At 39.7% G+C, this 11642-nt stretch overlaps 1 protein-coding gene across 1 annotated transcript; it reads right to left on the bottom strand.

The window, feature by feature from the left end:
- Positions 1–1154: 1154 nt before the first annotated feature.
- RNFT1 (ring finger protein, transmembrane 1) lies at positions 1155–10464 on the bottom strand. Its single transcript, XM_082493288.1, has 9 exons — positions 10379–10464; positions 8001–8418; positions 7601–7677; positions 6893–6993; positions 6088–6241; positions 4248–4406; positions 3342–3407; positions 2387–2488; positions 1155–2193 (listed from the first exon to the last, which is right to left on the bottom strand). Exons 2-9 carry the CDS (start codon positions 8374–8376, stop codon positions 2059–2061), a joined length of 1170 nt encoding a protein of 389 aa, XP_082349414.1. The 5' UTR covers positions 8377–8418; positions 10379–10464; the 3' UTR covers positions 1155–2058.
- Positions 10465–11642: the final 1178 nt, after the last annotated feature.

Consider the following 11642-nt stretch of genomic DNA (forward strand, 5'->3'; position numbering starts at 1 on the left):
TTGGGAAAGTCTGAATAGGATTGTGTGATCAAGTGAGCTGCCGGAGTCCCTGTGGGCCTATGACAGATTCAGAATCCAACCTTAAGTTTCCCCTACTCTTTTTTGTTCCTTGACTGATTCAGTTCTTGTCCATCTCTCAAGGGAAGTTCTGCTGCAGCAGCAGTCTGAGTATCGGCATCAATGAAATTTAAATAACAAACAGTTCTGATCTTGTATGAACTTCAAATGCAAGCTAAGGCATAGCTAGATCTCTCTGAGGAAACAAAGAGCAGTTTGTTGTGACCATAGTGGAGGTATGGGCACAAGCCCTTTACAGCACAGCTCTGGCTGTGGCCAAGCTCCAGTTCTTCCCTGCCACCCTTAGGACTGGTCTAACACCAATCAGCTACACATTCTCCAAACTCAGTACCTCACCTGCTGGGAAAGGCTTCCATGAGAACCAGTCTCTTCTACTCCCATAAGTTTCCAATTACAAACTTAGAAGCTTTTGCCTGTTTGCTTTAAGCTGGAGTTTTTTTCCCAGTCACTCAGATACCACAGTGGAACAATCACAGGGCACATTTACTCTGAACTGCAGTAAACCTCAAACAAAAATCCAGTTAGCAAATACACAGCATGCTATAGCAAAACCCAGGTTGAACATAAAACGATACCTCTTAGCTTGACTCTTCCATCTCATTAGATTTTTATTCAGAATACTAAATTTTACTAGTATTACACTTTTAGCTGTACCTTTAAGGGCACTCTCCCATCATGCCCTGGCAGCCCTATAAATCTGGCTGTGTCAGCTGCAACTTTATAGCATTCGCTCTGCCTGCCATTTGAGTTGCTACATGTTCATCAAGTAAGTGTTTAACTTTTTAATTCTGTTTTTTCCCTAATTTAGAAGTTTCCTAAAGGTATTCAGTTAAGACAAGCTTAAGTTAATAGCAACTCAATTTAACTTTGGTATAACAGAATTTGAGTGGGTTGGTTTTGGTTTTTTGGTCTTATCTGAACAGCAAGGTGAAAAAAGACAAGCAGGGGAAAAAAGTGAGATTGTACGTAAGTTAGCTCTATAATTAGCATAAAGACTAGTCATGAATAAGTTGTAGCATTTGGGGCTTTTTGTTTTTCAGAGACATTAACAGGAAAAGTATAGCTAGCACAGGAGTGAGCTGTTGTTATGTGCTTACACGTAATTTAATACTGAAACAGTAATGAATCTTGTTTCTTTATTCAACATGCACCAAACAAATAGATTTAAATGCATTTATTCTCTCTGATTTTTATGCACACTACAAATTGCAAATATCATATAAAATAGATTCTCCCCTATAAGAAATTCTGGTTCCTGTTATGACAAAAATAGAGTATTAAAGATTTGTTTTAAAAATACCAACTTTATAAAATGCTAAGTAAAAAACTAACATCAGTGATTGGTTTATGTATTAAGCCAAAGATCCATTAGAAGTCTACAAGAACCTAAAGGGGAACCATCTTAATCTTGTGGGTTATCTCCAGGTACAGTGAGAAATAGTTGCTGTTATAGGTGCATGAATAAAAAGCTAATTTCTGTCATCTATTGGGCAAGCATTAAAGGACCTTTAATGCCCAGTGTGCCAAGTCGCTCTAATTCTCACTGTAGTCCGGAGTATAAAATTTCCTCATAATCTTAATAAAATTGGTAGGTTGACCTTTGGGGTTGAGTCATGTTAGAAGGATAAATACAATGTAGTACAGTCTGAAACTCTACTTCAAGTTTTAAATAAAATGTTGAATTAAGAAGCTACTGCAAGAAGTAATGCAGCATTTTTCAAGGACTTGATTGTTTCTGACAAGAATCACAAAAGAAGCTATGCTGGCTTTTCTGCATTCATTCTGAAAACTTACTTTTCTATACTTAAGAAGGTCAAGTTAGCATTTTCTGTGCTGTTTTAAATACTGGAACATTTCATAGAAGCATGGTATCTAGAATTTGGAAACTCGTTCCTTGTGCCACCTACAATTTAATCTGCAGGTAAACTGAAAAACCTTAGCTTGAACAAACAAACTGTAAACCAAGTTGTTTGACATGGTTTAGAAAATCTGTAGATGCATAGATGTAGCTCCATCCTTCCACTTGTTAACATGGTCTGAAATAACAGTTCTGCAGAGTGGACACATTTTTTCTCTATTAAACCATAAAGAGATGCATTCTTCACAAAATGTGTGCTGTAATGAAAAGAATGAGAACTTAGAGCTTCTAAGCTCTTCCATTTATAAGGTGGTATATTATTTGCATAGCCTGATTTCTAAAAGTAATCAGAAGACATATACTTGCTAATCTAACTTTATGTTGTTCTGTTTACCAGTTGTTTAAAATATTCTTAAGTTTGCAAAAAATAATTCAGATTATGTGTATTACCTGACAGATAAGCAGAATAGGCTTCTGAAATTCAGCTTGGCAGATTGAACAAATATCATCTGATTCAGAACACTGTCTCTTGCTAGCTGTCACCCCATAGTGCTGTAAAACAAAATATTTTCAGCTCATATTAGTTTGTAGAGGGAGGGAAAAGCCAAAACAAAACACAAAAATACCAGGACTGAAAGGAATTGGGAATAAGGGCTGCTATATCAAGAAAACTATTCAATCCCTAATCCAATGAAATGTTGCAAAGTTTTTTTAATAGTTGTCTTGGGGCTTAAAGCTTTTGTGCTCCCACTTACCATGCTGTCTAGTTAGTATCTTCCCCCGATCACAGTTACTGGAAAAATCTGTAGCAGTTTTAACAGTGTTTTGCTCAGAGGTCACTGTTAAGTTCCAATTTGATCAAGACACCACTTAGAAAATTAAATGCTTTATTACACTTCTAGTGCATGACACTGTTGCCCAAAATCTATGCGTTTTACAGTGTGAATAGCAGACTCTAAACAATGCCTCTTACTGCAGAGAAAGATTATCTTGAAATTTACAATTCTAACATAAGTTACTTGCATGTCAATTATTTTGGCAAGCTTCGATTCTCACTATATTTCAGCATAAAGCTTTGTCCGCATCCAACCAATATTTATTCCAGTTAAAAAAAAGGAAGCAGGACAAAAAGCGTAAAGCGTATGTTATTTCACATACGTTTATCTGAAGAGACATGCAGAATAATATTTTTGGTTTTTTTAATTGTTTTGTTCAGCTGATGCTGTAATCATATAGTCAATAAATTCAGACTGAAATGGGAGAACAAGTATACAGGGCTTACTTTAAAAAAGCAGTTGTCTACTACTAGAATGATACAAAGTAATATAGGAATGAGGTATTTTACAAAGAAGTCTTTTTATGTAAATTTGGTTTATTGTTTTGTCATAGAGAATTCAGTACTCACTGGTCGTGTACAAAATATCCGTAAGACCCGTCTGAAGTTTCTCAATTGTCCAAAAAAGCTCAAAAGCTGAAATAGTGCAGAAAACCCGAGTTAAGCTTAATATTTTTCTTTGTGAACTAAAAACCTACCAAGCTTTTGTGTAGATTCCAACAATAGAAGTGTCACTGGTAGTTTGATGTTGGCAGGAACATAAGCAAAACTATAGTTCCTGCTGACCCTATTTTTGTTGCTTAATATGTAACCAAACTAAGAATTTAGCCTGATTTCCCCTCCCCCGCCCCCAAGCAGGTGTCTGTTGTTTAAAAGAAAAATATGTTGAGGTTCTGAAATGAAGCACTCAAGTACAAATATACCAGCATTATTATCATAGTCTTTAGAGTTGTAATTAAGATACCTTAGCATTATAAAGTGTATTTTTGTGTTCAAAGCCAACCTTGTACTGAGTCTGGTTACATCTGGGGCAGATTAGCTCTCTGGTGAAGTGGACAGCCATTATGAACACTTACGTTTAATTTATTTAGCATCACACACAATAGTCTAGCAGAGAGAAAATCTAGTTTCCTGGAAAATGCTGATTCTTTTAGCCACTAATTTTACCTTTATTTTTGCAAGCTCTCTTCCTCAATATCTGGTAACAGTCTTATCAATGGCTGTTGTGAGGGGATCTATAGTAACTGTTCTTTGCTATGCAACCCCAATCCATTCCTAGAACAGGTGCAGGAAAAAGATTTAGTGCCCTGAGCCAGTATTCCTATCAGTTGGGGAAGGCTGTGTCAGTTAAACTGAAGCATCAACCTCCAGGTCAGTTCAAAGACAGGAGAACGTTCAGAAATGTGTTTATGTGCCTCTAACCCTCCAGTGATAGTTACTGCAAAATAGTTTGAGAGGAATATAAAGCTTACATACTTTTAGGATGAGGTAGAGAAGGCCCAACAATATCCCAAGGGTCCATCCTAGTACATTGTCCAGCTCCCCATAGCCAATAAGATAACGGAACCAAACTGGTATGGGGACAAACATACGGTAATACTGGCAGAGTTCTTCTAACAGCATGTACCAGTAGCCCTAAGCAAGACATGCAAAGGAATCGCTCAAGATTTAAAACACAAAAGATTTTTAAAATATAGAGAAAAGATGTATTGTTATTCTTGAGTAACTTCCTCTCATAATATCTTGAAACAACTAAATATGAAGCATGAAAAAGAATGAAGACCAGATGATGAGTCTCACCACAACTGTACGAATCACAATAACACAGTTGATTGCTGTGCTGCAGAAAATCAAAGTAATAGGCTAAAATAGGATTGCTTTGTCAGATGCCTACCTACTTAACAATGTGCTCAAATTTAATTTCATAAGCATTAAAAAAAAATAAGTTACATGAAAAAGGAAAATAAGACAAATCTGGTCACGTAGATCAGCTTGTCATTCGCAGAGTTGTGTCCTGCATTCAGGATTGAAAATGAAGAGTAAGGCCCATTCTTTTATTAAAAAAAGCATAAATTACAAACTGTTTTCCTGTAAACATTATTTCACGGCTGTGTAAGAAGCCTTATCTTGTGATAACTAACTCCTAAATAGGATGGTGTGATAGAAAACTGGGGGGGGCAGGAAAGAAGCATAGGGTAGCTGGACTGAGCAGGTGAAGAGTTCAACAACACCCTAAAAATTACTGAATAACAACTACAAAGCACAGGTGTCCTGCACAGAGCGTTCTCTGTGTCTATGTATAATCATAGATGTTTAGCTTAGCTCTTACTTTATTTCCTTAAGTTTGTCTTTAAAACTATTTATAATGGGGAAGTACTCTTTCTGTAATTTACACTGGATAATACCACAATTTGCCACTATTGACCAGATTCATTCTTTAATTTAGCCACAGTTTAGGTCACAGTTGGTGTAATGGCACTTTCAATAACTGTTTTGAGGATATTATCACTAGCTGTAGAAAAAAAAAAAAAAAAAGAGATCTTGATCATAAACCAGTATTTAAAGAAATCAGTTGTACCTGAGAAAAATTTGTTCTGTTTAAGAGATAAAACCTACCAAAACATACTGACCAAGTGCTACCGCATACAAACTGTACTTTTTAAAATTTTTTTGAACCAATACTAGTATTTGCTATTTTGACATAAAATGTAATTGGTTTTGCCTGTCTCACCTTGGGAAGCAGATAAAAATAAATACCCCCCCAACCAGCGTAGGCTTCTGTAAAAATTATTAAACCTCACTGGTTTGAGGAATTAAGTTAGGAATCAAATTCATTGATCTGACACAAATATTGCTTCAGTTTATTAACAAAAAGAAAATTCAGAATTATTCTGTGCAAATACAGAAAAAACAGCTGTTTGCATGCGCAGACCTTGAAATCTTCCCATGTCAGTTACTGTTGAGCACATTAAAAATTTACTGTGCTTCAGCTGCTCCGTGCTAACCGCCTGTATACACATTCTTACATTGCAGCAAATAAAAGGTTTCTTCACCCCCCCCCACTTAGAGACAAAAATAAACCCATTTATCCAATGACATAACACAAGCAATTGTTTCAGATAAGACTGTAAACCTTCCTTAGCACCAAGCAGGGAAGAACATGAAATCCACGGGATTTTCTCACCCACAGTGTAGTGGTAGATTATATATGGACCTTTAATTAAAAATACTTTTCTCTGGGTAGAATTTATTAATTAGTTCATTTTACCATAAAAGAATCTTCATCAGGAAGCAAAAATATAGCTCGTTTCCTTACCTTGGATTTAAAGGACATCATAAAAGAAGGCACCAAGAGAATAAAGCACTTGAAGCCCATGAAGAGGAATTTCAGAATAAAGTCTGTGACTCCCACAATCCAAAGTACCTCCCAGAAGTTCTTAAAATCCACAGTAGGGTTTAAAAAGATTAAGCTACAAAAAGAATTATCAGAAGTTACTGGAGCACCCTATTTAGAGGAAACATAACCAGAGATTATAACAGCAGGTTTAATTAAAAAAGGAAACCTGGTTTACACAGAGGAAAAATATTTGCTGAGCAAATGATCTCTTTATTGTAAACTGATTACTTATGATCTCTGACAGCCTTTCCATTTCTGAACCTTCTTTCCTGTATCTTTATCACAATGTCCATCCTCTAGAGATAGGCCTTCTTTCCCAAAGAGGCAAAACAGCCTTCAACTCCTTTACAGCCAAGACTGTAGCTACAGGATGGTAAGGGGGAAGAAAAAATAAATGGGAGACATAAACTCCCCAGAGCCCCAGAATGCCATATTCAGTATTCTGAAGGCAAGGTGGTAGGGTCAAAGCTAGGAAACAAACCCAGGCACGTTACCCATGGTACAGTAGTGCCATTAAGCTGAGTATGGGGTCTAATCTTGCAAATTCCAACATACTGTTTTTAAGGACAGCACTTGTTCAGTTTGGCAGAAGAGGGGGAATGGAGATGAAAATGAAAGAGAAACTAATGCCACAATTAAAGAAAAACAGCAGTACCCCAGACAAAATGTTCCCAGTTAATATTTGAGTAATTTGTGTTGAGATTAGAGATGTTCCTCTACTTACCTGTAATACAGTGACTGAGAATGAAAGGTATAATACAAGAGGAGAGATGATCCAGTTAGGTATACTAGTAACCAAGCACATTGCAACTTGGAGCACCGTTCCTGTAAGATCAATGTAAAGACATTAAATTACAGTCCTTATGTCAGTATCAGTGTCTTCAATTTATCTCCAAAGCGCTAAGTCTGTTGCACCTGAACAGAGTTTCACTACTAGAGGAGATGAAAAATAAAGTAGGAGAACTCAATGGAAAGGTAAAGCAGTAATTTTAATGTTTTCAACCTAACAGTTTCTATGCGTATCAAGGATTTTTCTAAAAACGCAACCAAAACCCACCCCACTCTAAAGAAACAACGAATTTTCCTTTGGGAGTGAACAGAGACAGCTGAATGGTTAAACTGTCAACTGCTATTTGATTCCACAAATACAGTTAAGTTACTCCATTAATTGCAAAAAGCTTCTATCGGTTTAAGTGATTTCAATATTCAAAGTCAGAAGGGGGGGAAAAACCTCTTTGAATTTTGCAAGCCTTACTTATCTGAGAAGCTCTACGCTGTACAGAAGCATTAAGACTTTACTTCCATCTTGAAACCTTGACACCTAATATTATTAGGTAAATAAAACAGTATCTCCATTCACAGTTTTTTCAAAAATTGACGGATAAAGGTCTTGGTTAACTTACAGAATTTTGTTGCATAGGGTGATACTTACTCTTAGAAAAACCTGATTTACTATGCTTTTGTTTGCATACATATAAGTTGTTAGCAGCCCAATTCCAAGAGAAATGCCTATTAGGAAAAAAGGGTCAGTTATACACAAGAAAATAAAAAAAAATACTGAACTGGGTTAAAAAACCAGCCATTTCTAATATGTCTTTGTAATTACAATTAATAGCTCAGACTATCAAGCCAGAATAATTAAGCGCATTGTACATATGCCAGCAAAGGAAACAGAAGCCACTGAAATGTAGTTTAGTAAATCTCTTTCTGATGAATAAAGCAAATAAAAATAAAGCTAAAAATAAATTGAATTACATTTCAGGCATGGTTATTAGTATATCTCTTTGGGGGGAGGGGTCTGTTCTCTCAGACCTTATTTTATTATACTCTACCAATTATATGCTGCATGATCAGTTTGACACACAGAATCAAGATATACGGCAGACTTTTGTGCAGCCACTGGAGGAGGCATCTGAGCTCTGAGAGGGAGCTGCTGCTGTGTTCCTCCGAGTCTGGAGTGGAATCATCGAGCCCCACTGCTTCACTGTGGGCATGTCCGTGTGAGCGACTCTGGGAACCTGGCCTCGAATGCCGGGAACTCGCGTTTTCTCTTGCTTCTCCCACAGCAGAGTTTAGCTGTAAGCGAACATCTCCGCTATGATGGCATGAGTTCTCTCCTGACAACCTCGCTGTGTGGGCACTCTGAGAAGATGAAGAGTCATCACCACTCCCTTGGATGTTGTGGAGATGACTGCAACTTGGTTGCATGGTGGGTTTTTTTCCTGGTACAGATTCTTGCTATTTTGTCTCCTAGAGTGGGATATAAAAAGTTACAGTTGAAGGAAGAGATAGCTAGTTCAGGGTAAAAAAAAAACCAAACAAACAAAACAAAAAACCCAACACAAAAATACAATAGATTATACTGAGTGATTCTTCCCTGCTTGAAGTAAAATTCTGACAGATACTGTCTGGTTTTGTTCTGAATGCTGGCACACTGGGTTTGCACCCCGTCTCCATGGGGCAACTTTCTGCGTGCCATATTAAATGACTTCCATTCATTCATGTGCAGATTTTCTAGCCTGCAGTAAACCTGTCTGCCTTAGTAAAATCTAAAGTTGCTTCAGTGCAGATCAGAACAGCAAAAGCTGCTGAATAGGAGACCAGTACTAGCTTGTACAGAGATCTTGGAAGTGCTGCATAATTTCACAAAAATAGTAACAGTAGTAGGCCAAAGAAGGAGCAAACAATGATGGGAAGGAAGCAAAGAGTACATTTACATGCATCCATAAAATGGTAAGCATTTGTTCAGACAAGTCTAGTCAAAAGCCAGTGCATGCTCAAAATTGAGGGCCATTATGAGATTAATGAGATTATCCTGTCTGGGTAAGTGAGCAGAACCAGGTTAGTCCATTTTGTAGAAAGCATTTAAAAGAGTCTGGACCATCTGGTCTAGGTGAAAAAAGAAGTGCAGCCAACAAGCAGTAATCTAACAGTAAGACCACCCAAACAGGGTAGTATTTATCTTTCTTTTGGCATCTTTCTGTGTCTTCCTGGGCAGTTTTTCACTTCTGTGTCAGTCTTTACATTGGTCAACTAGTGTTAAATCTACTTTGCTGGACCAGTGTGACATGAGAGCAATGATTTTGGAGAATGCTGGATTTGGCAGAATACTTGTCACTATTGAATAATATTCAAACATTGGGAATTTTGTTATAATCCTTTTTCTATAATTCACACTCTTCCAGATTCCTCTTGGAAATTATTTTTTCCAAATCTTAGTGTATACAGCTAGTTTCATTGGGGATCCAAAAAGGTTAAACCTGCAAAATTGGTTTTGCAGGGCAAGAAATTCTGAATATATTTGAACAAACCTAGAATTCTTTAGCCTTTAAAATGGAGATTACGTTAGAAGAGTAAATTGCATTAATTTAAACAATGAATACTGGAACTTGCTACCGTTTATAAGTGCTGCTGCTAGTACTACTGTATTTTTGTTGGCCAAAGATTACATCATCCTTCAATCCAGCCAAAATTCATGTTCTGTAATTTCGTGCCCATGAATAAAGCAAATAAACCGGAGATTGTATTGACTTGTGTGAACAGCATTACTCAGTGTGTCTGCAGGATCACGCCATGAACGCTGTTTTTAAAAGGAGGGGAGTAAAATAAAATCTCACTAGCACTCCTCAGTTCATGTTTTAGGGCCTGCTTCTGCAAAAACTGACAGTTCGGTGTTTAAAATGAGTGAGCGCTCCCATTGTTCGAGTCATGCAGCTTCCCTTGGCGCTCTGCCTAACAAACTTTCAAGCAACTTATTAACCGAGATTTCAAAGCGTAAGGGAACGGCGGGCGGCGGAGGGATTCCAGAATTTCCACCGCGACCACCACATCTAACAGATAAAATACGCTCTTTGAAAAAGGCTCTTCTCCTCGAACGTTCCCCGTCTCTTCCTGGGCCGCTGCCTCCCGCCGCCCTCGGGCGGGCGGCTTCGCGCTGGGCCGCGGCGGCCTCTCCCGCGGCCCCGGGGAGGGCCGCGCCGCCGCCGGAGGTGGCCGCCAGCCCCCTCGGAGGCGGCGGGAAGGGGTCTGCCGCCGAGAAAGGGGGGTGGGGGGGGCCCCCGCCGGCCTCCACAGAAGCCCTGGCGCGGGGAGGGGGTAACCCTGGAGGCACGTCCCCCCATCCTCCCCCCCCGCCGCGGGCTCTGAGGGGGAGCGGCCACCGAGGAAGCCCCTTTCCCGCCCTCCCCCAGCACTAGCCCGGCGGCGGTACCTCATCAGGCGGCCGGCGCCTCCTGCCCGGCGCCGCTGCCCAGGCCGCGACCGCCCGTCGCCTCCATCGCCGCCGCCGAGGCCGAGTGGGTGGGAGAGGGCGCGGCGGGGGGAGGAAGAGGAGGAGCCGTGAGGGAAGGAGGAGGAGGAAGGCTCCGAGCTGGGGGTTGCTCTGGCAACGAGTGGCCGCGGCTTGTCGAGGCCTTCGCCCCGTCAGGGGACGGGGAGGCGGACGGGGCGGGGGGGCGGTGAGGGGGGCTCACCTCAGGGACGGGCCCGCCGAGGGGCGGGGGGCACCGGTTCCTGTTGCTTTTTATTTAAAGCCGCAATTAAAATTAACCTGGGAAGGCAATAAAACCGAAGGAAATCAAGAAATATATAAAAATATCTGTATGTACTGCAGTATTATTATTTCTCGGCGGCGATTAGTGCTCACCGCAGGGAAGTCCTGCTGTCTGGAAATTGGCTTTGCCTCCTAGGAAACCTGAGGAAAATGCTGCCCTAGTTAGCGCTGCTGTAGCTCTTAGGAGAAGCTTGAAATTAAATAGATACAGGGTTTTCGTTCAAAATATGCTCTTGAATAAATTAGTTTGCATCCAGAAATGGCATCTGTTTTCCTTGGCTCGGATATTTCTCTAAAAGTGTTTAGGTATGCAGCTCACACTTAAACTGGTGCCTAATATCTTTTGTGTTGTTCTGAATTAAAACAGAAATACTATTTTAATTTAAAATTTTAAATACAGAAATGCTGTGGGGTCAGTAGCCCTGGGAGAGGGAAAGGACGGGCACTTAGACATCAGATCTCATGAGGTGAAAAACAGTGTTTGGAAGAGCTAAGTGGCCTGGGGTTTAGTAACACATACCAGATAACCATAAACCTTCTCTTTTATATCTGAGGAAGAAGCTGAAAACACTGGACACGTTTCTGTTTCTGTTGGAGGTAGGTTTTGAGGAGGCACCTGCAGCAATTTGGTCTACTTCTATGATGATTTTCGAACCCGTATCTAGAATTTCTTGACTGGGAATTTCAGGCCTCGTATCCTCTGCATTTCACTTGGGCTGTGGCTGATGTACTGGAATAAACCTGGGCTAGTTACTACAGATAGACTAAAGTATTAAACAAACCCACAAACCTCCTGTTTCTGTATCCCCTCTGAACTCAGAAGACCTAATTTCTGTAGTACTTCTGCCTAATTATCACAATACGGCTCAATAGCAGCACCAATGCAGATTTCAGATGGTCGGCTGGAAGCACTCTAAGAATT

Source organism: Vanellus vanellus (assembly GCF_965231255.1).
Source record: "Vanellus vanellus genome assembly, chromosome: 19".
Classification (NCBI taxonomy): domain Eukaryota; kingdom Metazoa; phylum Chordata; class Aves; order Charadriiformes; family Charadriidae; genus Vanellus; species Vanellus vanellus.

What these genes read in the sequence shown, in the direction of transcription:
- RNFT1 (XM_082493288.1), bottom strand. Translation starts at nt 8,376, where the DNA reads ATGCAACCAAGTTGCAGTCATCTCCACAACATCCAAGGGAGTGGTGAT. An exon ending in TGATGTCCTTTAAATCCAAG is followed by an intron (nt 4,407 to 6,087) that starts GTAAGGAAACGA and finishes TGTCTTGCTTAG; the next exon opens with GGCTACTGGTACATGCTGTT. An exon ending in TTCTCTACCTCATCCTAAAA is followed by an intron (nt 3,408 to 4,247) that starts GTATGTAAGCTT and finishes GCACTATTTCAG; the next exon opens with CTTTTGAGCTTTTTTGGACA.